The sequence below is a fragment of the Colobus angolensis genome, unplaced genomic scaffold (assembly GCF_000951035.1).
Source record: "Colobus angolensis palliatus isolate OR3802 unplaced genomic scaffold, Cang.pa_1.0 Scaffold51, whole genome shotgun sequence".
NCBI classification, from domain to species: Eukaryota; Metazoa; Chordata; class Mammalia; order Primates; family Cercopithecidae; genus Colobus; species Colobus angolensis.
This window is the reverse complement of record NW_012118599.1, coordinates 203,395-226,490: the sequence shown is the minus strand read 5'-3', so window position 1 is coordinate 226,490 and position 23,096 is coordinate 203,395. Positions and strand designations below refer to the sequence as shown.

The 23,096-nt window shown below is 36.9% G+C and overlaps 1 protein-coding gene across 3 annotated transcripts in view; it reads right to left on the bottom strand.

The window, feature by feature from the left end:
• DST (dystonin) overlaps window positions 1-23,096 on the bottom strand; it is a 496,305-nt gene that overhangs the window by 360,807 nt on the left and 112,402 nt on the right. Inside the window, exon 1 of one of the 3 annotated variants that reach the window (XM_011960182.1) lies at window positions 22,796-23,096. The exons of the other annotated variants lie outside the window; for them this stretch is intronic. Within the exon in view, the coding sequence (XP_011815572.1) occupies window positions 22,796-22,886 (91 nt within the window). The 5' untranslated portion in view covers window positions 22,887-23,096. The remainder of the gene's footprint in view (window positions 1-22,795) is intronic. 3 annotated transcript variants of the gene reach the window in all.

Genomic DNA, 23,096 nt, shown 5'->3' with positions numbered 1-23,096 from the left:
CGCCAACTGCTTTTTGCAAATTGCTGAATAAGAAAGCTTTTACTCTGATGAATAATGCACGTATATACTTAGCACTGGGTCTGACCCTGGGTCATCATTCAATCAATATTCATCCATTTTTCCCACCTTTACCCTTACTGACTTTTCCATCTTCAGAAAAAAATACCACAGCAAGGTCTTGCTTATCTATACCAAGGATGACAAGTCTGGTAATGCAACTAAAACACTTCTTTCAAACCAATTCAGAAATTTCAAATTCCTAATCTCCAAAATGCAGCTGTCAGCACCAGAAATATTGTTCTGATACATTTTATTGTTTCTCAAAATAATTCACAACATCCATCAGAAGTATATTTGAGCTCTGGCATGGCTAAAACATCTACCAGAAAGGAGAAAGAGATGGCAAACTGGAAAAGCCGCAAACGAAAAACATCAATCTCTGAACTTCCAGGGTACGCTGTTCCTCAACAAGGTTTGCAGATAAAACAGCTCAATGCATTAAAACATCACTACTTCTATCCTGGCTAACATAGTGAAATCCCATCTCTATTGAAAATACAAAACATTAGCCGGGCATGGTGGCGGGCGCCTGTAGTCCCAGCTACTCAGGAGGCTGAGGCAGGAGAATGGCATGAACCCAGGAGGCAGAGCTTGCAGTGAGCCGAGATCGCGCCACTGCACTCCAGCCTGGGCGACAGTGAGACTCCCTCTCAAAAAAAATAAAATAAAATAAAAAATTCACTACTTGTAACTTAAAGGTTCTAGAAATTACACAGAGATTTCTCATAATTTCAGTAGGTCTCTTAAGTTTAAGAACATCCATTTTACTTAGGGAAATTATACACAATGGCATACATTGATTAATTATAATTAAGAAAAAAGTAATTTATTAGGCCTCTTCATCCGTGTTGGAACTTAGGGAGTTTTAATAACAAAATGTCTCTAACTATATAATCAGAAACACTTTCTTTAAAAATTCAATTATTTAAAGGCAACATTAGAAAATAGCTTAGTATAAGCAAAAGGACAAGAAATATTTATAAACTTTATTAAAATGTATAAAAAATTAACAGGTACTAAAATAACATTTATAGAGCCCTAATGCTATGTGTCAGGCACTCTGCAAGGGTTGGGTTAATATTGCAATGAACAAAATGGACACTGTCCTTGCCTTCAATGTTTACTGGCCATTGTTAGTTCTTCTCTTATGAACTGCCCATTGAAGTCTCTGGTCTGTTTTTCTACTGAAGAGAGAATAGCTTTTCTTGTTGATTTATATAAGCATTCATATATTAAGGATAGTAACATTTTGTCATAAATAAAACTCAAATAAATAAAATCCAAACAATTATTGAAACAAGTCATAAAATAATTCTGAACCATGAGTAATTTACTTAAAAATTATCATAGCTGCTACTGCCTCACATTCAAGAATATCTGTAACCTCAACAGGTAGTACAGCAAGATAGTTAAGAGCACAGGCTCTAGAAACAGATGGCCTGGTTCAGAATCCCAGCTCTGCTATTTTCAAATTGTAACCTTGGGCAAGTTATTTAACCACTATGTGATTCAATTATAGCAACTGCAAAATAAGGATACTTTAAGTACCTACTTCAAGTCATTGCTTTGAGGACGACATAATTCACAGAAAACACTTATGCTATGCTTGGAAGGCAGTGTACATGTTCTGTAAGTGTTACCTGTTTTCAGTGGTATGCTAGAGCTAACTCATAACAACTTGAGAGTGGATTCTTGAATTTTCAGAATTGTGTTAGCCAATTGTTAAACAAAGCCATCATTAAAAATTAAATTACATCAGCCTTCAATTAAATAAATTACACCAACAACAAAGATAATAAATATTCAAAACTCATCACTTAACTAATTACATTTACTATTATCTTTGCACGAGTTTATTTACATCTAGTCCATCTGTATAGTGGAAATACTATGGGATATAGATATGCTACTGCATATCTCTTCCCAACTCTGCATTCAGTGACATCAACTTGGTCACCTGAAATCAGCCATAGTAAAAGTATTCACACCAGAAAATGAACAAATGCTATAAATCAAGACTTTTCCCCCAAATAGCTGGTTGCCAAATACTTAGCAGTACATTACTGCCTATTATTATAGTGATTATTACAACAAATTATCTCTAATTTCTTTCACTTTGTTTTTTTTCACAGAAAAAAAAGAAAGGGTGACAAATCTAAGTGTTAGTTATCTTTACTTCTTCTCCCTATATGTTGCTGTGTACACAAACTTGACTGCCAAGCTGAGATTGCCTTTCAAAACCGTGTCCCTAAAGGACCACATACCTTTGCCTACAATTACACCAGAAGGCAGCCTTGCCTCTTCCAAACTGCCAAAGCCCAACAGATTCAGTATTCTTTTAAAATAACAAAGCCAATCTGCTAAGGTTCAATATGGAAGCCACCTTAAGGAGATAGCTAAGTGCCAAACTGTCATCAGATACAGTCCACACATCTCTTAAAATTGTTTTGACCTTCTGACATTACTTAGCAACTCAAGTCAGTATCAAACAGGCCCACAGTCACTCTAGCTGAAACACAAATATTAACTTTCAAAATAATGGTCAGGTACTCCAATTGCTCACTGCATGTCTTCTGTTGGGATTTAGTGCAATACATGGCATAAATAATGTGTTCAAAGGGATCAGCTAAATACTTCGATTCAAGTCAAATGTGTGGCAATGTTTACACAGCACAGAATGAAACTTGCAAGGCAGCAAGCTGGCTGGGCCCTCAAGACTCACCCTATGTGTTCAGGACCAGGAGGTAGAAGTATACTGCATATGTCTGGGGGCTTAAAGACTACAAGGACTCTCGCTGAGCAGCATGATTAAGTGGAAAAAGCATTAAACCAGAAATGAGAATACCTGGGCTCCAGCTCCAACTCTAGTACTAACTAGTTCTATGAGTTGAATATCTCTGAACCTAATTCTTCTCAGAAAAAAAATGCAGGAGCTAAATTATACGATCTTGGCATTATTATTCTGCCCTATTATTATTCAGAATAAATGTACTGTCACTACAAAAAGAATCTTTCTTCTCTGACTGCCCTACGATAACAGTTTTACTAAACTGATCCAAATTTAAATATCACATAGGAACATTCACATTAGTAGAAAAATATAGAAATCCGACCTATCATGTCTTAATTCTCCAGCTATGACCCAACTTTATTATTTTTAGGGTTAGCCTAACGCAAACACATGAACTCAAACTATACTTTTTTCCCTGCTATACCATCACCAAGCTCAGTCCAGAGCTTCCATCCAAGTCTTCCATCAAAGACTTTCATCAAAGTCTTTAATATACACTTTATCCACATGTTTATTAAGAGAGATGTGGATAGAGAGTATATTAAAGACTTTGCAGATTACAAGCCTACAACATTTCTATAGTCTATCTAATTCTAAAGAAAATTCATGTAAATTTTATGTACATATGAGTCTTATTTAAAGAGAAAAGGAGGACATTCTACCTCTGGGCATGATACTAACAGAGACGGGATTCATTCTCCACTGTAAATAACTAAATATACAGATACAAATTTACGAAATCACAGTTTTGGGGCATTAAACAGCAGGCAGCACAGGGGAGTGTCATCTCTGAGAAAAGAGAAATAGACAAGGTGAATCCTACTATTACCCTCAGCTTACTGCTTGGAGAGTTTCCAGGATACAGTACAGGAAGAAGAAACTGGGGAGGGGATAAGACGCAAGGGGAGGCAGCAGTTCTCCCTCATGTAAAGAGACAGTTCATCTGAGGGGGTCAAGACAACTAGAATTTGCAAGCAGAGAACCAAAAGAGACTGCACAAAAGCAAATCCCAGAGATCTGCCAGGGGTTGCATTCTTACCTGAGTACTATGTATATGTGTGTAAGGAAACTATATGAAGCCAGGTGAAGAACCATCAGAAAGGAGTAGACAGAATCAAGAGTATTGCCTCTGAAGTAAAAAGTAAAAGTTCATAGCAACAAAAATTTCCCAGATCCTCAAATAAATCATTAAAATGGTAGAATAGGTAACACTAAATTTCCTGTTACCTGAAGTTGCTATATATGTGCTGACCCTAGCAGTAGACCTCTAGATCTTTTATATTTAGAGGTTCTAGAACTATATACAGCCACTTTAAAAAAAAAAAAAAAGCTACACTATCATTTATTTTTATTTATTTATTTATTTATTTTTGAGAAGGAGTCTCGTTCTGTCACCCAGGCTGGAGTGCAGTGGCGCAATCTTGCTTACTGCAAGCTCCGAATTCCGAGTTCAAGGAGAATCCTCCTGCCTCAGCCTCCCAAGTAGCTGGGACTACAGGTGCCCGCTACCATGCCTGGGTAATTTTTTTTGTATTTTTAGTAGAGACAAGGTTTTGCCATTTTGGCCAGGCTGGTCTCCAACTCCTGGCCTCAAGTGATCCACCTGCCTGGACCTCCCAAAGTGCTGGGATTACAGGTGGTGAGCCTACACTATCTCTAAAGTAAACAAAGAACACCCTGGGACAACACTATTCTCTGAGTTCCCAACAAATGTCTAAGTAAGTCTGGCCATGAATTTTGCCATTGTTGTCTAAAGGCACACTCCTATTCTGAGCCTCCCCTCAGTATTTCTGCTCCACATGTTCCAGCACTACGTTATTGTATCTAAATTGAATCTTTTCTCCCTAGAATTTCTTTTGTCCTTCACTATGGAAACAGTTCATTTTGCCTATCTTCTGCATAAAGAAATTATGTAGCACGAAGTAAGGTAATTTGCGTAATTTTGTTTTTTGTTTGAGACGGACTCTTGCTCTATTGGCAGGCTAGAGTGCAGTGGCACAATCTCAGCTCATTGCAACCTCCACCTCCCAGATTCAAGCAATTCTCCTGCCTCAGCCTCCCTACTAGCTGGGACTACAGGTGCACGCCACCACGCCCAGTTAATTTTTGTATTTTTATTAGAGACGGGATTTCACCATGTTGGCCAGGATGGTCTCGATCTCTCGACCTCGTGATCCGCCTGCCTCAGCCTCCCAAACTGCTGGGATTACGGGGTGAGCCACTGTGCCCGGCCTGTATAATTCTTGAAAATTACAAAACTTACTTCAAACTTCATGTGCTTGGCAGTTTTTAAATTGCTGGGAGAAAATTAGTGAAGGTAGTATACTTGACTGGAACTATTATCTAGAGTTAGCTTGGTTAAGAAACTGAATTCAGAAAATCTTAAAAGCCCAAAACCCTCAGTAGAAATTCATTCAACCTTTTTAGAAAAAATAATTATTGAGTATTTACAATATGCCAAGCACCATGATAAAAGCAGAGATATTAAAAAGACTTACATAAAAAAAGTTTTCTGTAGTTTTCTAACTTGCTTTTGCAAACATCAAAAGTATTCCATCTTCTGTTTTTATAAACAAATATGCAACTTGCTTTTCTCTAATATCCCTACTATTTCCACATCATCTCTTAGTATCAGGTATTTCCTTATAACTGTGGGGTTAGTTTCTATTACAATTTTCAGAAAAAGAAGTTGTACTATACAGGACTTTACTAAAATTTCTTTATCCCTGCTGTTGGAGACTTAAAACTATGAAACAAGATAATAGGTACAGAACACACTAGGCTCACCAGGTAAAGGATTTAAGAAAGTGGCTCTAGAGTACTTTATTTGTACTGCATATACAGCACCTTAATTGCCCCATGACAAACTGTGCTGGTTTTCCCCAACAGACTGAGATCTCCTAAAGGAAAGCAACACCATCTTTTTTCATCTTTGTACATGCCATGGCACTCAGTAACATTATATATAATTTATTAAATAAATGAATGAAAAAAGTAAAGTTAGGTAAGGAACAAAACAAACGGATCCTCTGGCTTAAGATGGCACTTGCTAGGGACCAGTATTACACACGTCTGACTTATTCAAAGCAGTGTCTTCTCATCCCACTGTACTTTGCCTAGGAAGACAGCCTGCAAGTGATCAAATAAGACACTGAAAATAATAGCGAGGGCCATTATGGCCCACTTCAGCCATAAATGACCACACAAACAATAAGTCTGTAAATTGTTTATGAAAGTATCAGATGGTCTATTAAGTCAATGTCACTTAATGCCCACAATGTTGCTTATAAATTATACCTGTCAGAATCACATGGAAGAAGCTTTTCTCAAAAACTGGCAATATTTTCTATGCATGAAAATATTTAATAATTTTATTCTTTTAAACTTTCTACTTTATTTGTGGTGGTATTTATGTTTATTATAGAAGTAATACATATCTGTTTTAAAATGTCAAATTCAGAGATGAAAAGAAAACTTGTTCTTGGGAGCTAATCACTCTTGTTTGGTTTCTCTATTTTCATAGCTCTCTAAATTTGCATATAGAATTTTTTTCTTTTTTTACAAGAATACCAAACACATAATCATCTGTCTTTTAATTTTCCTTTAAACTATATGGCAGACATATTAGAAGTCAATACTTAGAGATTTAACTCGTATTACTTATTAGTTGCTTAACATTTGAGTATCAAAATTTATTCAACTATTCCCTACTCCTGATCATTCAGGATGTTTCCAGTATTCCACTATTATAAACAATGTCACAATAAATATCTTTGCACTTAAATTCTATCTGCAGGAAAGATTCTGAAATACTAATGGATCAAGGAGTAGATGTGTCTTCAGCAGCATGCTTTCTCCAAAGATGGTAACAAATCACACTCTCAAAAAAGCAGTGCAGGACAGCACTGTTTCCCCCATGTTCTTGCCAGTGCTGGATGTCATAATAAATGCTTTTAGAAGATTGTAACAAGAAAAGTAGTTTCTAACTTTAAAAAAACCATTCCTAGTTTTTTTTTAATCCTTTAAATCTCTCTTTAGATTTGCCCACTGTCAAAAATGTATCTCCAATTAACCAATGGCCTGTGCTATAGAAATTCACTTATCAGTTCCAAATGACCAACTTGTAACACATTTTCTCTTAAAAATGCTGTTTAAGTGAAGGTTAGATCATCCAGGCTAATGTACAACTACATTTTTCATTTTAAAAATGGTAAAACACGCTGGGCACAGTGGCTCTCGCCTGTAATCCCAGCACTTTGGGAGGCCGAGGCGGGTAGATCACGAGGTCAGGAGTTCGAGACCAGCCTGACCAATATGGTGAAATCCCATCTCTACTAAAAATACAAAAATTAGCCAGGCATGGTGATGTGTGCCTGTAATCCCAGCTACTCAGGAAGCTGAGAATCGCCTGAACCCAGAAGGCGGAGGTTGCAGTGACCTGAGATCGTGCCACTGCTCTCCAGCCTGGGCAACAGAGCGAGACTCCGTCTCAAAAAAAAAAAAAAGTAAAACAACAGCAACAATATGATCAATGTAAAACATTTACTGACATTTTGTAGTCAATCTAGAATAAAAATTGAATATAGAATGTTGGAGCTATAAAAAGTATATTTAATAAATATAAACTGTAGGCATGTTTATATTAGAATCATGCTTTCCAAATCACATCCTTCCCAAGCATGTATTTACCTGCTGTTAGCACAGAGGGAACTGAGGACAGCCAGAAGAAAGAGAACTGAGCAGGGGAGGAAGAGTTGCAGGGAGTGTAAAATGTATGTGTGGAGACCCAAATGATAAGAAATGGAGTTGGGTTACCATTCATCTAAAAGCTTCTGTCTCCCAAACTCTCAGAAACAGCATGAGATACGTTCCCTTGCCCTTTTTCACTGCACATTTCCTTCTTTGTACCACACCCCCACCACCAATACACATACACAGAGACCTACCATATACCCATATGAGGTGAGGGCAAATCAAACCTTTCATGCCTTCCACTGATGCTCCTACTCTCTAGCTGTGTTAGAACTGATGCATGTAGCATCACATTCTCCTTTATTCACTCCTGATCCAGAGCAGATGAGAAGGATCCAGATCCAGCATATTCTCAAAATGCAGGCCATGGGGAGGGGTGATGGCTGGGGTGGTCAGTGGCCAAGATCTGCCTGCCTGGAGCCTGGATCTTATAGTTAACTAGGAAACAGCCAGACAGCAATACACTAATCCAAGAGCTGCAGCCAAATTTTCATCCAACTCTTCAAGGTGGGAAATATTTTAGTTCCATGTTATAATGACAACTTATATTAGTCTGAATCTATTTCTTAAAGCCCCAGAACACAGAGAGCCTCCTGCATACAATGCACCATCACCAACATAATGCAAGGCCCTAAAATACCGAAACATCAACGGTAACAGTGAAACCTCAGCATTCCTCTTATCGCATGTAAAGAATAACACTGATATCACTACTTCTGTCTTTGCTATTGCTTCACTTGTTCCACTCATTTCTTCTAGATTCTTGCCCTTACTTTTCATTGACTTGGACATAGCCAGCGAAAGCAGCCCTTCTATACACCAGTGAGAAACAAAGGAGACTGAACAATGTGAAGAATTAATAATCAGGAGACCTCAGTTTAGAGCTTGCTTTTTCCTTTACTGACCCTCCTTTTCTAGACTTTAGTTTTCTTGAGGATAAAATGAAATAAGTGAAAAATCAACATACTCAATGTTTACATCTTTTCCCTACAGGCAATTGTAATTCTCAAAGGCTGGGCAGGTGGGAGAGCAGAATCAGGGTTAGAAATAGAACTATCCAAGAGTATTTCTAGAGTTCTGTACCCTATAGTATCCTATAGTTCTGTTAATGGAGAGGAGGGGAAAGGTAGAATAAGTGAAGGGAAAAACAAATCTAGAAAGCTTCACTAATCCTCCAGAATGAAGCCACTTCAAAGCTGAAGACCACAATCCCTAGTCTTGAAGCTGTAGTTCCCCCAAGACTCAGAACACTGGTTTAAAAATCTTGAAGAAATGGCCAACCAGAAACAGCTTGTTCAAGTTCAATGCTAAAGTGGAATTAAAAGTACTATGAAAAAAATCTTCCATTAACTGAAGATGGAAGAAGGAGCCTTGGAGGGGACAACATTTAGGGCTTTCCTGAAAACTGCATGTATATGGTGATCACTTAGCCAGCCAAACACAAAAGAAACACTGACCTAGGCACGCAAGAACAACACATAGAGATACAATAGGTAACAAGTTTAAAACTTCCCAAAAGAGGCCATTTGCACACACTCCAAGTTTACATAACATGAATACATGCAATGAGAGTCAAAACATTTTTAAAAGTGTGAGTTTCTTGCAAAGTTTCACTTCAATGTTACAGATAAATCTAATGCCCCAAAGTGCTCCTTGATTGAATACCATTAATAAATAATACAGTCTTGAAGCCTAGTCCACGTAATGAAATGCAAATGCAATAAACAATTGCAAACTATATCAAAAGTCTGGAAGGAATTTTAAAAGGGTTTTCAAATGGAATCAATAACGGTTTCTACAAAAAACTAAAACCATGAATGTGGTGATCATTTCCAAAATAAAAGATGAGGTGTACACCATAAACAATGGAAAGTATGTCAAAAAATGATGTCAAGAGTAACCAGATCATATCAGTATGAAGTGATATATTCATAACTCAATAAAAAAAAAAAGACTACTAATTTTTTATGTCTAGCACCCCAAGAACCTAACATGGTTGCTGGCACATAAGAAACACTCAAGAAATAAATAAATAATGAAGTAATTAATTAAGGCTGGTATAACTGGATGATAAAGAACCTTGGCAATCATTCATTTTCATGTGCAAGCCATCCAAAACTAGCTACTTAGCATGAGTCAGGAATGAAAATCAGATCTCCTGAGAACTAGTAGTTGCTTCCTTTATTGTTGAATTTCTAAAATCCAGAGTGATTAGAATTTCTTAATTGGATATATAACTCAAGAATCTACTCGAACACGAATTAGGCACTATCTTATAAATATTTAATTGCTAATTGGCTTATATCATCCATATGATTTCTTTCTTATCTTGAAGAACTGTGTTTCTGGAGCTTGTAATTACATGGAAAAATACCAATGTAATAATATTAACCAAAAACTATCAGGATACAAAACTGCTTAAATGTTTCATCAGACTGTTTAACCACACATAGTAGAATGCATGCATTGTCATTAAAATGGTTTGAAATGATATTTCATGGCATTAAAAAATGCTGTGATATATTAAGTGAAACTGTAGGATATAGAACTGTACACGCAGTAGTTCCGATTTTTAAATGTTGTATATTACTGAGAAAAAAGAAATGGCAAAGGACATATGTCGTAAAATTAATGTATATAGATAATTGAACTACAGACTTTTACTCATTTTGCCTACTTTTGTCTACTTCTTTATTTTCCAAAAATGTTAGCAAGTATATGTCATAAGTTTTCTTTCCATGTTTCCCCCAAGTATTTACACGGTTCCTCCTTTGTCACTGTGTACTACAGAAATTACATCTTTAGTCTACAGGTTAGTTTTTCTGTCTAAATGTACAACCCTCTAATTTTAAGAGCCGCTTCAATTAACAATGAAAGCAAGAGATAATAATGGAGTTTTTCCCTCAAGTAACTAAATCCTCTACAGTCAGCAACACAATTTTTCACCAAAGTTTATGGACTTGGTAGCCCAAGACCACATTAAACAAAAGGTGAGCCATACTTCTTCCTAAATATGGACTGTAATTCCAGAACAACAGCAGTATTCAACTGCGGTTTACTTAAACAGAAACTATTTACCTCTCACCACATATATTACGTATAGTCCACATTATTAATGATAACTTTCACTGCATAGAAGGATGAGCCACAATTACCTACAGTACAGTGTTCTCTAGACTGGCTATCAGAAGACCAGAATTCGAGCCACAGGCCGCCACCGAGTTAATGCAATCATGGAAGCCTGATTTCCTTGCCTATAAGATAAGGGCACTGGTACTTATGTTACCTGTCTCAGAGAATTGTTACAAGAATCAAATTGTATCATATATGTTAAAAAAAAAAAAGTGCTAAAATTATTATGATCATCAATCTAATTGAGAGTTTCCTACACCATATTAAGAGTGTCACATCCAATCTTTACATTTGCTGAGCCATAGCTAAAACTTATTTCTCACTACTGAACCCTCAGGTTTCATAACATATGTATGATAAAGCAGAGTTCTTAAAAATGGAGGATAAAATCTTCAACTCAACCAGTTACCTATAAGCAAAATCTATCTTGTTTATATTAAAGCAGCAGTTAAATTTTGCGATAATACTTTTCCTACAATGCAAAAGATGAAATGCAAGCTCAGATTGTCCAAATGACATGGTAAGGCCAAGAAAAACCTCTGTCTACACCATCCACCCACACATAACACAAAGCCTCTCCCCTTCCCCAGCTCCCACTGAAATTCTGCCTTCCTTCAGATGCCAGCCCTGATTGTGAAACCCTTGGATGCTCGGATCACTCCTCTTTTGCAGCACTCACATATAATGAGTGTAGCTGGCCCACCTTTGTCACTAAACTGTGCTCTTTGAGAGGCTACAAACCTGTGTTCCTCTTCCTTCTGTAGGCCCTGATTTCTTAGCATATTTTAATGGATAGGATCAATAAGTATTTAGAATTATACCACATGTTCCAAACTGATGAAGATCTGCTTCTCCCGGTTCTAAACCCTTCAACTCTTCCCAGTTTTTCCAGGGAAAGACTGAGTACAAAATATGATGGGGATGAGGGAAAAGAGAATATACTAGATGGTAATATGTTCACTTGAAGCATATGATCAATTAATTTCTGACTAGAACTATGAGAAAGGTTGGAAACAATGCTGCTTGAATGTTTTCAAAAAATGCTAATTATAAAAGTATTTCATTCCATTTATAGTATTTTACTTCCACTGAAGCACAAATTTAAATTTCTATATGGTTTTCTAAATGGAAAGGGATATATAAGTACATCTCTTTTTCCACAAGAAAACTAAGGCATCCTTGCATATCTTGCTTTCTGTAATTTAGAATCCTTCAATCCTGCTTTACATCTTCCAAAAAGGTTCAAAGAAGAAGTACAAAGACTACATATTATATATAGTAGTTAAATTGCTAGAGCTTCTGAGATTATTTAAAGGACACTGACATATTTTGGCCAAATCCCATCTTGAATTTCCACATGTTGTGGGACAGACTCAGTGGGAGGTAATCGAATCACCGGGGCAAGTCCTTCCCATGCTGTTCTTGTGATAATGAGTAAGTCTCACGAGATCTGATGGTTTTAAAAAGAGGAGTTCCCCTGCACAAGTTCTCTCTCTTTGTCTGCTGCCACCCATGTAAGAGGTAACTTGCCCCTCTTTGCCTTCCACCATGATTGTGAGGCTTCCCCAGCCATGTGGAACTGTAGGAACTATATAAGTCGAGTTAAACCTCTTTATTTTGTAAATTGCCCAGTCTCAGGTATGTCTTTATCGGCAGCGTGAAAACAGACTAATGCAGACATATTCAAATAGCACTGCAAAAAAAAAAAAAAAATGCTTCTATAGCATACACTATTGCTTCAAGAGGTATAAAATTCATATTATATGCAAAATCAAACTCTTTTTTTTTATTTTTTTGAGGCGGAGTCTCGCTCTGTCGCCCAGGCTGGAGTGCAGTGGCCGGATCTCAGCTCACTGCAAGCTCCGCCTCGCCGGTTCATGTCATTCTCCTGCCTCGGCCTCCTGAATAGCTGGGACTACAGGGGCCCGCCACCACGCCCGGCTAATTTTTGTGTATTTTTAGTAGAGACAGGGTTTTGCCATGTTAGCCAGGATAGTCTGGATCTCCTGACCTCGTGATCCGCCCGCCTCGGCCTCCCAAAGTGCTGGGATTACAGGCGTGAGCCACCGCACCAGGCCAAAAGGAAAATTTTAATTTGAATCACTCCGCTTTTTATCTACTAAGCTATTTTTAATATCCCTTTTTTTTTTCTTGAAACGGAGTTTTGCTCTTATTGCCCAGGCTGGAGTGCAATGGCACAATCTCAGCTCACTGCAACCTCTGCCTCCCAGGTTCAAGTGATTCTCCTGCCTCAGTCTCCTGAGTAGCTGGGATTACAGGCGTCCACCACCACACCCAGCTAATTTTTGTATTTTTAGTAAAGATGGGATTTCACATGTTGGTCAGGCCAGTCTCGAACTCCTGACCTCAGGAGATCCACCCACCTCGGCCTCCCAAAGTGCTAAGATTACAGGCATGAGCCACCATGCCCGGCCTTATTTTCAACATTATCTAGTTTCTGTTACACAAATAAGGTTATCACAAGATCACAAGATGAACAACCAAGTACTCCTTTAATCACTCTCTTTTTTCTAGCAAAGGCAGTCAATGGTGTTCCAGAATTCTAAACATTTAGGAATTGCGACTCTTCTAAAATATATTAACAGAAAAAAATCAAATAATCTTGCTGTAACTCAACTCATATTTTTAAAATCACATGTAATAATTTACATGAAAGCACTGTCTTAACTCTAAGAGGCAACAGTGTGAAGCCTTGTGTTTGTGGATACTGTATACATACGGCACTAATCCAGGCCATAATCAAGTTATCATAAAAAAACTTTCTTAAAAATGAGCATAAACTTTCTATCCAACTCTACTTCTGATTACATTTTAAAAGAAGTAATTCAATATCCTAAGAGTTTTTAACTTTCACATGTTTTATATGACATGGACTACTAATTTCAGTCTACCCTTAAAATAGAACAGTTCGACTAATTTTAGACTCAAGTGTTATAAAGCATCATAGCTGCTAACCAACTGGATACCTGAATTGCAGCTGCAACAGCATATTAGAAACACCAAAGCAAACTGTCAGATTGCTGAACTCAGAGTCACCACATATAACTCTATGAAGCAGATATAATAAATAACATACTTAGCTATAACAAAATAGTACTTAAGAATGCTATGAACATATAAAAGGAAAAATCAGGTCCTTATTTATTTAAATAATACCTATAATATGCAGTGGCTCAAAGGTGTCAAAAGGAGGTAATGGTATAAGAAGGTTACTGATCATTTGCAAAACATATCTGATAAAGGACTGGTATCCAAAATATACAACAATTAAAAAAAAAAATTTAAGTGGGCCAAAGGGCCAGACATGATGGCTCACACCTGTAAATCCCAGCACTTTAGAAAGCCAAGGCAGGAGAAACACTAGAACCCAGGAATTCAAGACCAGCCTGGACAACATAGCAAGACCCTGTCTCTATATAACATAAAAATATTAGCCCAACATGGTGTCACATGTAGTCCCAGATACCTGGGAGGCTAAGGCAGGAGGATCTGCTGAGACAGAAGTTCATGGTTACAGTGAGTTATGATTTTATCATTGCATCCAGTCTGGGTGATGGAGTGAGACCCTATCTCAAAATAAAAAATGCTTAAAAAGTGGGCAAAAGATCTGAACAGACATCTCAGGAAAGGAAATACACAGATGACAAGCATATAAAAAGATACCAGCCAGGTGCAGTGGCTCATGCCTGTAATCCCAGCACTTTGGGAGGCCAAGACAGGCAGATCATGAGGTCAGAAGTTTGAAACCAGCCTAACCAATATGGTGAAACCCCATCTCTACTAAAAATACAAAAATTAGCCAGGCATGGTGATGGATGCCTGTAATCCCAGCTACCCAGGAGGCTGAGGCAGGGGAATCGCTTGAACCCAGGAGGCGGAGGTTGCAGTGAGCCGAGATCACGCCTCTGCACTCCAGCCTGAGTGACAGCGTGAGACTACATCTCCAAAAAAAAAAGATATGCACCATCATATGTCATTTAGGGAATTGCAAATTAAAACAACAATGAAATACCACTACGCACCTATTTGAAAGGCTGAAATACAAAACAGTGACAATACCAAATGCTGATAGAATGTGAAGCAACAGGAACTCTCAGTCACTGCTGGTGGAAATGAAAAACAGTACACCCACTTTGGAAGACAAGTTAGACAAGTTTCTCACAAAGCTAAATGTACCATACGATCTAGCAATCATACTCCTTTACACAGATGACTTGAAAACATGTCCACACAAAAATCTGCACTCAACTGTTTAGAGCAGTTGTATTCATAACTGTCATCCCTTAGGAGCAACCAAGATGTCCTTCAGTAGGTGAATGGATAAGCAAACTTTGGTACTTCCAGACAATGAACTTAGCAATAAAAACAGATGAGCTATCAAGCCATGAAAAGACATGGAGGAACCTTAAATGCATATTGCTAAGTGAAAGAAGCTAGTGAGAAAAGTCTATATACTGTAGGATTCCAACTATATGACATTCTGTAAAAACATAAAATATAGAGAAAACAAAAAGATCAGTGGTTGTCAGGGGTTCTGGAGCTGGAGAGGAACAAATAAGTCAAACACAGAGGATTTGGGAGCAGTAAAACTCTTCTGCATGATATTATAATAATAGACACACGATACATTTGTCAAAACCTATAGAACTGTACAAAGGAAACCACAATGTACAATATTAATCTTATAATCAACTATGTAGTTGATGAACCAATTTATCAATATTGGTTCATCAATTACAACAAATGTACCACACCAGTACCGGACGTAAATAGGAGAAACTATGGGGGAAGAAGAGGGAGTATATGGGAACTATGTAGTTTCTGCTCAATTGGCTGTAAACCTAAAACTGCTCTAAAAAATAATGTATGCATTTTTTTTAAAGACTACTGGTGTAGGAAGAGCCACAGTACTTGAGTTCTTAGGTCTACTTAATTCATTGACTACCACATAATCTCTACTGCTCAGAATATTCCATATGCTCTATTTTATCCCACCTTTATTACCCCAGTGTCTACCTCACTAGACAAGTAGTATTGTTTCACACCAAAAATCAAGAAAACACATCATTACACTGGCATGGCCAGCATGGAGAACCATAACACTGAATACAGGGGCACTAGAACAATAGTATGTTTGTATAATATCTTTAATACCAGGGTTCACTGGGAAATATTTTCACCCACTAGAGTAAAATCAAGACTTTGTCAACTCTCTTTGACAATTCTTTCCAGGAAACATTTCAGGCATGTATCAAAGCAGCCATATTCATTGGTGACATTTACAAAAACAGTTCTTTTCAAAATCTTCTCGACCCAAATACACACTGGAAATGCTCATATTAAAATTTTATTTTCTTTTTATAACTAGTCATTAGAATTTATAATACAAATAAGACACAACAGTTTGACTTCCAAAATCTAATATTTGAATTAAAGTAGTATCTATAAATTTATAATCTATTAACTTTAATGTCACGCATTTATTTAACATATCTCAGAAAGCTGTATTAATCAAAATCAGAATCTTAATAAATATATTTTCATAACTATTTCTGCAATATCTCCCAGTCAACATAATGACACTCAAAATATATAGTTTAGGCCAAATATACATTTGATGTTCAAATGCCATTTCTACCACTATAGCTATGTGATTCTTTAAACTTATATATATATATAACATACATGTATTTCACATGCAATACCCAGCATCATGCCAGGCATATGAGTAGATCGACATATAAATGGTAGTTATTGTTTTGCAATTTTAAATTAAAAATTTAAGACTTAATGCTCAAATTGTAGGTAGCTGAGAACTTAAATGAAGATAAAACCACTGAACTTTTTATACACCAAACTAACTCTACATATTTGCTGAAGTTTATGTAGGAAATAAACAATGAGTAAATTAAGATTTTTGAAATAAAAACAAATATTAAAAATTATTGACATATATTGAAAGTTTTTTCATCATATATATTTACCTTTTAAAAGGATATGAATTCAATTATTGTATTTGCTTATGGAAAACAGATCCACTGCTCTAAGATGCTACTAATCATGCTCAGAGGATTCACAACAAACAGACTGATAAGGTATTACTTAAAGAGCTCTACATTAAATAGAGCGTTCCAGTTTTCTAGGGCACACTACTTGCTGTATTTCCAAAGTCAAGCAAAATAGCTTTCGTTCCATTTAACCACCAAGAAAGGTCTAATTGTGATTAATAATAAAAATGTTTTACAAACACCTTTTCTAATAAATACTACAAATTTTTTAAAAACTCAAAAAGGAAACACCTCAAGCTTTTTTGGACATAACTTCAACAACAAAAGTTGCTGCACCCACCTCCTGTCCCCACATGCAGAACCAACTAATCAGCCATCCTGACAATTTCTGAAATTTCTCTTGAATTAGCCTTCCATTCCAATCACTGTAATTTTACAGTACCCACCTAACCTGTCTCCCTGCCTGAGTCTTCCCTTCCACTCAGTCCTCCACACTGCTGCCAGAGTGCTCTTTCTAATATCTATCTAACTTCCTGCTGGGGATCATAAAGGGTCACCCTCACTGCCTAAAGAATAAAGCCCAAACTCAGTCTTGGGTATGCCACTCAAGACTGTTTTCAATCTGGTACAGCATAACCCTCCATCATTCATCCATTTCCACCTTCCTACAAATTCTATCCAATCCTTTCTCTGAAACCTAGGGTGCACTTCAGCCAACAACCAAAATGATTTTGGCAATCATGTCAATGAAATGGAACAGTCATGCTAGTTTCTCCTTTTGGAGTTTTCCTCTCTGGTACTTTTCACCTTCTCACAGGGTGAAATCCCATTTGACCCCAAATACAAAGCTTTCCCCAACACTCAACCTAAGCAGAATTATTTGCTCTTCTTTTGGAAGAGATGACGCAGGCAGAAAACAAAAGCAAACAAAATTGCATTAAAGGACAAGCAAAAAAAAAAAAAATGAATAAGAAGGGGTCTCATTTGATCACTTACAGAAACAATGCATACTTCAGTAAATAATTACCTGAAATTCCTCCTTGGAAGTAGGTAGAATGTAATCCCTAAAATATTAAGAACTAAGAAATGGACACGGAAGTCTTTCCTGTTTTTTCTTCAAAGCCATTATAGAGAGAAGACTTCCATGAAACAGAAGCATCTGTGTTTACTTAATATGAAATAACAAATATTCTAAACTACAAATCATCTTCTCTTCCCAATTAGTCCACCAGGTGACATGATTTGGGTATGTTCTTCTACACCTTTATACTCAGTTGTGGAACTAAAACAGAAATGAACATGATAGCCTAGATATTCCATCTTGTTGTCACCTCTATAGCTTCAGATATTTTCATAATCTCCAATTGCATGAAGATGTTTTGGTCAGAACTAGGATCCTAAGGCACATATGACCCAAAGGCAGAAATACAAGCACTTCTTTGTCAGACGACAAGACAGCAGTAAGACAATAAATTGTTCTCACCACCTGTCCTTACACTGATTACCTAAAACATTTATTGAGCCAGAAAATAAGGTTCTCCAAATTGTTCAAATACAAAAAAAAAAAAAAAACCTAGAAGTTTTAACCATAAGCCTTCTTTTTAAAGTCTCTGGGCTAAATAAATGTTGAAATAACTCTCTAAGAACAAAAGAAACTGAAAAGAGAATCAGCAGAAGTTTAAAATTAAATTCACTAACAATACCTAATAATTTCCCACATTTCTGAACTGATACACACTCCTTATTGTGTGAGGCAATAAACACAATTTAATCCTAATTATTTGGTGAGAATGATTTTTCGAACCCATGTTGTAACATAAAACATTCAATTGTGTCATTTTGAAAATACTCAGAAACCTCATGGAGCTCTCAGATCTTCCTCAAACTTCAGTGAAGTCAAATAGATTGTGTGATGATTGTTAATATGTATCCAAATCTTAAGTTTCCAATTCTAGCACAGACACTCTGCCTTCCATATGCCAGACACTGCTTGTTGCAAAACCAGTTGCCATTCTTTCCTTATTCTTTAAAAACAAAACTTCAATTTTGTTCAGGGCACTAAATGAAGCCAGCTTTAAAATCTACATTTTCTAGTCTACCTGTAGATAGAGATGGCCCCTGGAGCAGCTGTCCCCTGGAATGGAGACATAAGGGCTGGAAGAGGAGCAGCCATCTTGTGATCACAAAACGACCACAAGATACACTATAAATAGCTACATAGAAATACAGGGGTCTGAGTCCCTACTGGCAAATGGGGCTACCCTACAACCCAGTTTTGCCTATTTAGGACCTTTCAGTACCTGAGAAAAAGAAAATATCTCCTTGGCTAAGCACCATCACTTGTTTTCTGTTACAAACAGTCAAACATAATCTTAACTAACACTCAGCAAATTCAGCCTGTTTCACTTTTAAAAGAAAACAAAAATCCCAGACTTACACTATTATGACTAGCTACAATATAACATTATTATGATGCAGCACAGTTAAAGTTCACTTATTATGTAACTATTAACCTATGAACAGAGCATGAGCAGAAAAAATTCAAAATCAAGTTTTTGCAGAATCCTAGAAGCCAAATGAAAACCACTGAGCTAGATCATTATACGCTGCAGAGAAGTTCCTTGAAATCTGTATACTCCAATTTTCAAGGGAGTGTCCGAGCCAATTTACAGAGTAAAATGACAGAATGTTTACTAACCACCTATCAATAAAGGCAATAAACCCGAACTGAAAATGAAAATTATGGTAGTCTTAGTTCCTTTTGTCACCACGCACGTAAGCAGATTTCATAGCCCTAATGAGAGAAGAAACTAAAGCAATTATACAAGGTATCTGTAAAAAAGAGAAAACTCTGCCTATTGCCTAAACAGCAGTTTGCAGGGGGTGGGGGGGTGGAGTGGGGTTAGTGATATTATAGATAAGTAAGCAAAACAACCATTCAGCTTTCATAGAGAATGATAAATGCAACACTTTCATTACGATTGTCTAGGAACAACGGATTTACTTCCAGATCAACAGAAAAATAACCATTTTGGTGAACCAAAATAATGTAACATTTTAAAATTACATCTATAAGGTATAGAAAAAAATGTATTGAATTCACATTATCTCATGTTCTCACTTAACATCATACTACAAAGTAACAATGTGTTGAGAAAACAAAATATTCCAATGATACACTCAAAAAGCTGAATTTCATAAAATGAGAGCTAATTAATCATTTATAACAACAGCATATGGGTTAGTCTCTTTACACTTAAGAAGAAAAATAAGATATCACTGTTTCTTTTAAGCTAAGCTACTAAGAACGTTTTGTATTACACCGTATATACACTGGATAATTTACTACAGATATAAAAGAAAGTCACTCTGACATAGAAAATTTCTAGCATAAACAATAATAATTATGTTTTACTCAAAAATAAATGCCTTTATTCAGCCAAAGTTTGGTATCAGCTAAAGAAATATGTTTTTTTAATCAGATGGCCCTGAATATTTCATGAATACATTTTACAAGTAACGGGACTCGAATATGAATCAGAACACTGCACCCTTCTTTGTAGCAAATAGCTCTTTCTGTGTTATTCTAATTCAGCAAACAGTTGCCTATTTTTGCCCAGAAGTAATGGACCAAAGCAAGATATGAGAATAGACTGACTACACATAAATAATTAGCATTCACTCTCCACTATTCTTGTTTTTCTACAGAGAGTATGATTTGAAGTCCTCTCAAGGCTGTCTGAATACTAGGCCTAACAAAGCTCTCGACTTCCAAATCTAATGCTTATAATTCCTAACATTATAGTTTATTACAATTCTACATTTCTGACAACAGGCAGATTTTGAATTGGTTCCAGCTGACTCCACCACTTACACTACTCAACAGCTGAGGCACAGGATAACTTGGCAACCTGATAATATTCTAGATGAATGCAAACTCATTCTGTAACCAAGGAACTCTGTCCGAAATAAAAATCAAAATAACTTCTCTTTAAGTTTAAATGAGAACATAAAATGTTTTGAACAATGCATGATTTCAGAAAGTGAGCAACTGTATTCTGAATGTTTAGTGAATTGACACTCCCTATTCAAAGCCTACAATTCTTTTCTGATTAGATCAGTCCCCATAGCAAGTCATCAGGATAATAAGCACTGTAGTGAAGTCATACTGGATACTGATGGGAAATCATAACTGTCTTCAAAACACATCGGGAAACAATGAGTTTTCCAGGTCTCCAGCTTTTCATGGAATACACTGCCCAATACTCTTACTTTCCTTTCCACGACTAAATAAACATAGAACAACTATAAAGCCAAGTACAAATTGATGAACTAAGCATTTTAAAAACCATAAGTAAAATGAGGAAAACTCCCATCACTTTTTCAGTGACGTCTAAACAATATGTTTGAAAATGTATATGTTTAAGGGCAATACTGATTGTTGTACACTGGCCTTCAGATCTTTAATTTCCTTTTATTTCCAAAGGCAAAGACAAGCTTTTAAACAATGCCTGCTTCTTTAAGACAAAGTCAAATAAGCACTTGTTTTCAGTCACCTGAAATCACCCACGTGTCACTTAGGTATAACTTCATGTGACAAAAATTCATTCAGCTGTAATTTTTTTCAAAAGTATAAAATGTATATACTTTAGAACTTTCAGATTTTTTTGTTTCTTACTATATAGAGCACAGATGTATTTCTTCGGTAAGGTTTGTTGGTCTATATTGCAATATTTCTCTTTTATAAAGCTCTGGGAACAACTAATTACAAACCTTACTTTAAAATGCAGTGATGGGAGGTAAACATGAGTATATTATCCACACACACACAAATGTCACAAATGTGCTTTAGCCTAAAACATCATTGCACTTGCTCAGTGGCAGTATTATACACAATAAATGTCTTGGCACAAAGGAATCCTCAATTGTACTGTTTACAAAATTCTACATGGACTGCAAGAATTTCAGTTACAAAACATATTCTACAAAGACAGAAAACAATTGTGACTGGATTTGAGCTTTCTGGGGGATTTGGAATTTTATTGTTTAGTTCAATTCTTTTTATTTCTACTTTCTACTAATAGAAAACTACATGTATTGTTAACCATATAATACCACTGCATTTACAGACATTGAGTTACCAAACCCAAAGCAAATATTCAAAAGAAATAAAACCATTTGAATCCTACCTATGAAATGGGCCACTATTCACTATAAACACGTTAAACCTCTCTGAGCTGCTCTTGAGTTCGGAGTGTTTTGGGAGCCACAATAAAAAGATGGTATATACACACTTAAAAATACATTTCCAGAGACAAAAGGACTTAAAAAATGGACAGCTGCAATTTGTATTTCGTCTTTATATTTAGCTATGAAGTCAAAGTAAACATTATACTAAAACATAAATATCAGGTTGGCATAGAATTTCCTGAACATAAAGGATGGGCAGAAAAAAAATCTCAAAATATATTCTTTACATTTAAATTTACAACAAACTCACTAACTAAAGTCTTTTATCCATCACGCTATAAAATAATTTTTAAAATACATCAGAGTAAGTATATAGTCACAAACTTTTTCAAATTAGTAAGATCATCTTAAGGAAAATGATCTAGTGATGCTGAACCTTTTTTACAGGGCTAACCAATACCCTAGCCAAGCAGCAGCAGCAATGCCTTAGTAATCCCATAGAGAATAATCAGTATCCACCCTCCCAGGAAGAATTATGATTATGCGTAGTGCTTAAGAGCTTTTACAAGGAAGAGAAAACGCAATGTGCTTCTTGGAAACCAAACCCCCTTCCCCCCTCTCTACCGCTCATCTAAGGGCGTCTCCAGACTGTCGCCCACCCCACCATCCTCCCTGCGCTGGGGGTACTAAATCCCATGCAAAAAGACCTGGTCCATTCCCAGAACTGGTCCAGACACCTGTTTACTCGTGCCCAAGCAGTGGTGGCTCTGATTAAGGAAAGGTAGCGGTTGCCTCTCTGATCCGTGCCAAGCTCCGCAGCCCCAGGGCAGGGACCACATACCTTTGTACCTCTCCAGGACATCCTCGTAGGCCTGGAGGTACTCCTGCTCCTCCACGTACAGGTAAGCAGCAGGGGAGAGGTAACCCGCCATGCCGAAGTTTATCTAAGCGATGACTGGCCAATTCCCCTCTCCCCCTCGTAACCCCCGGACAGTAACGCAGTCAGCAAGACACAGCCTTGGGAACTGGAAAAGAGGAAGGAGCAGCAGGCTGGGGAAGGGCGCGGAAGCCGAAGACGCAGAGCGGGGGCGCAGTAGGTGGCGGGCGACGGGCGCCAGGCGCCGGGGCCGGCAGAGGAAACG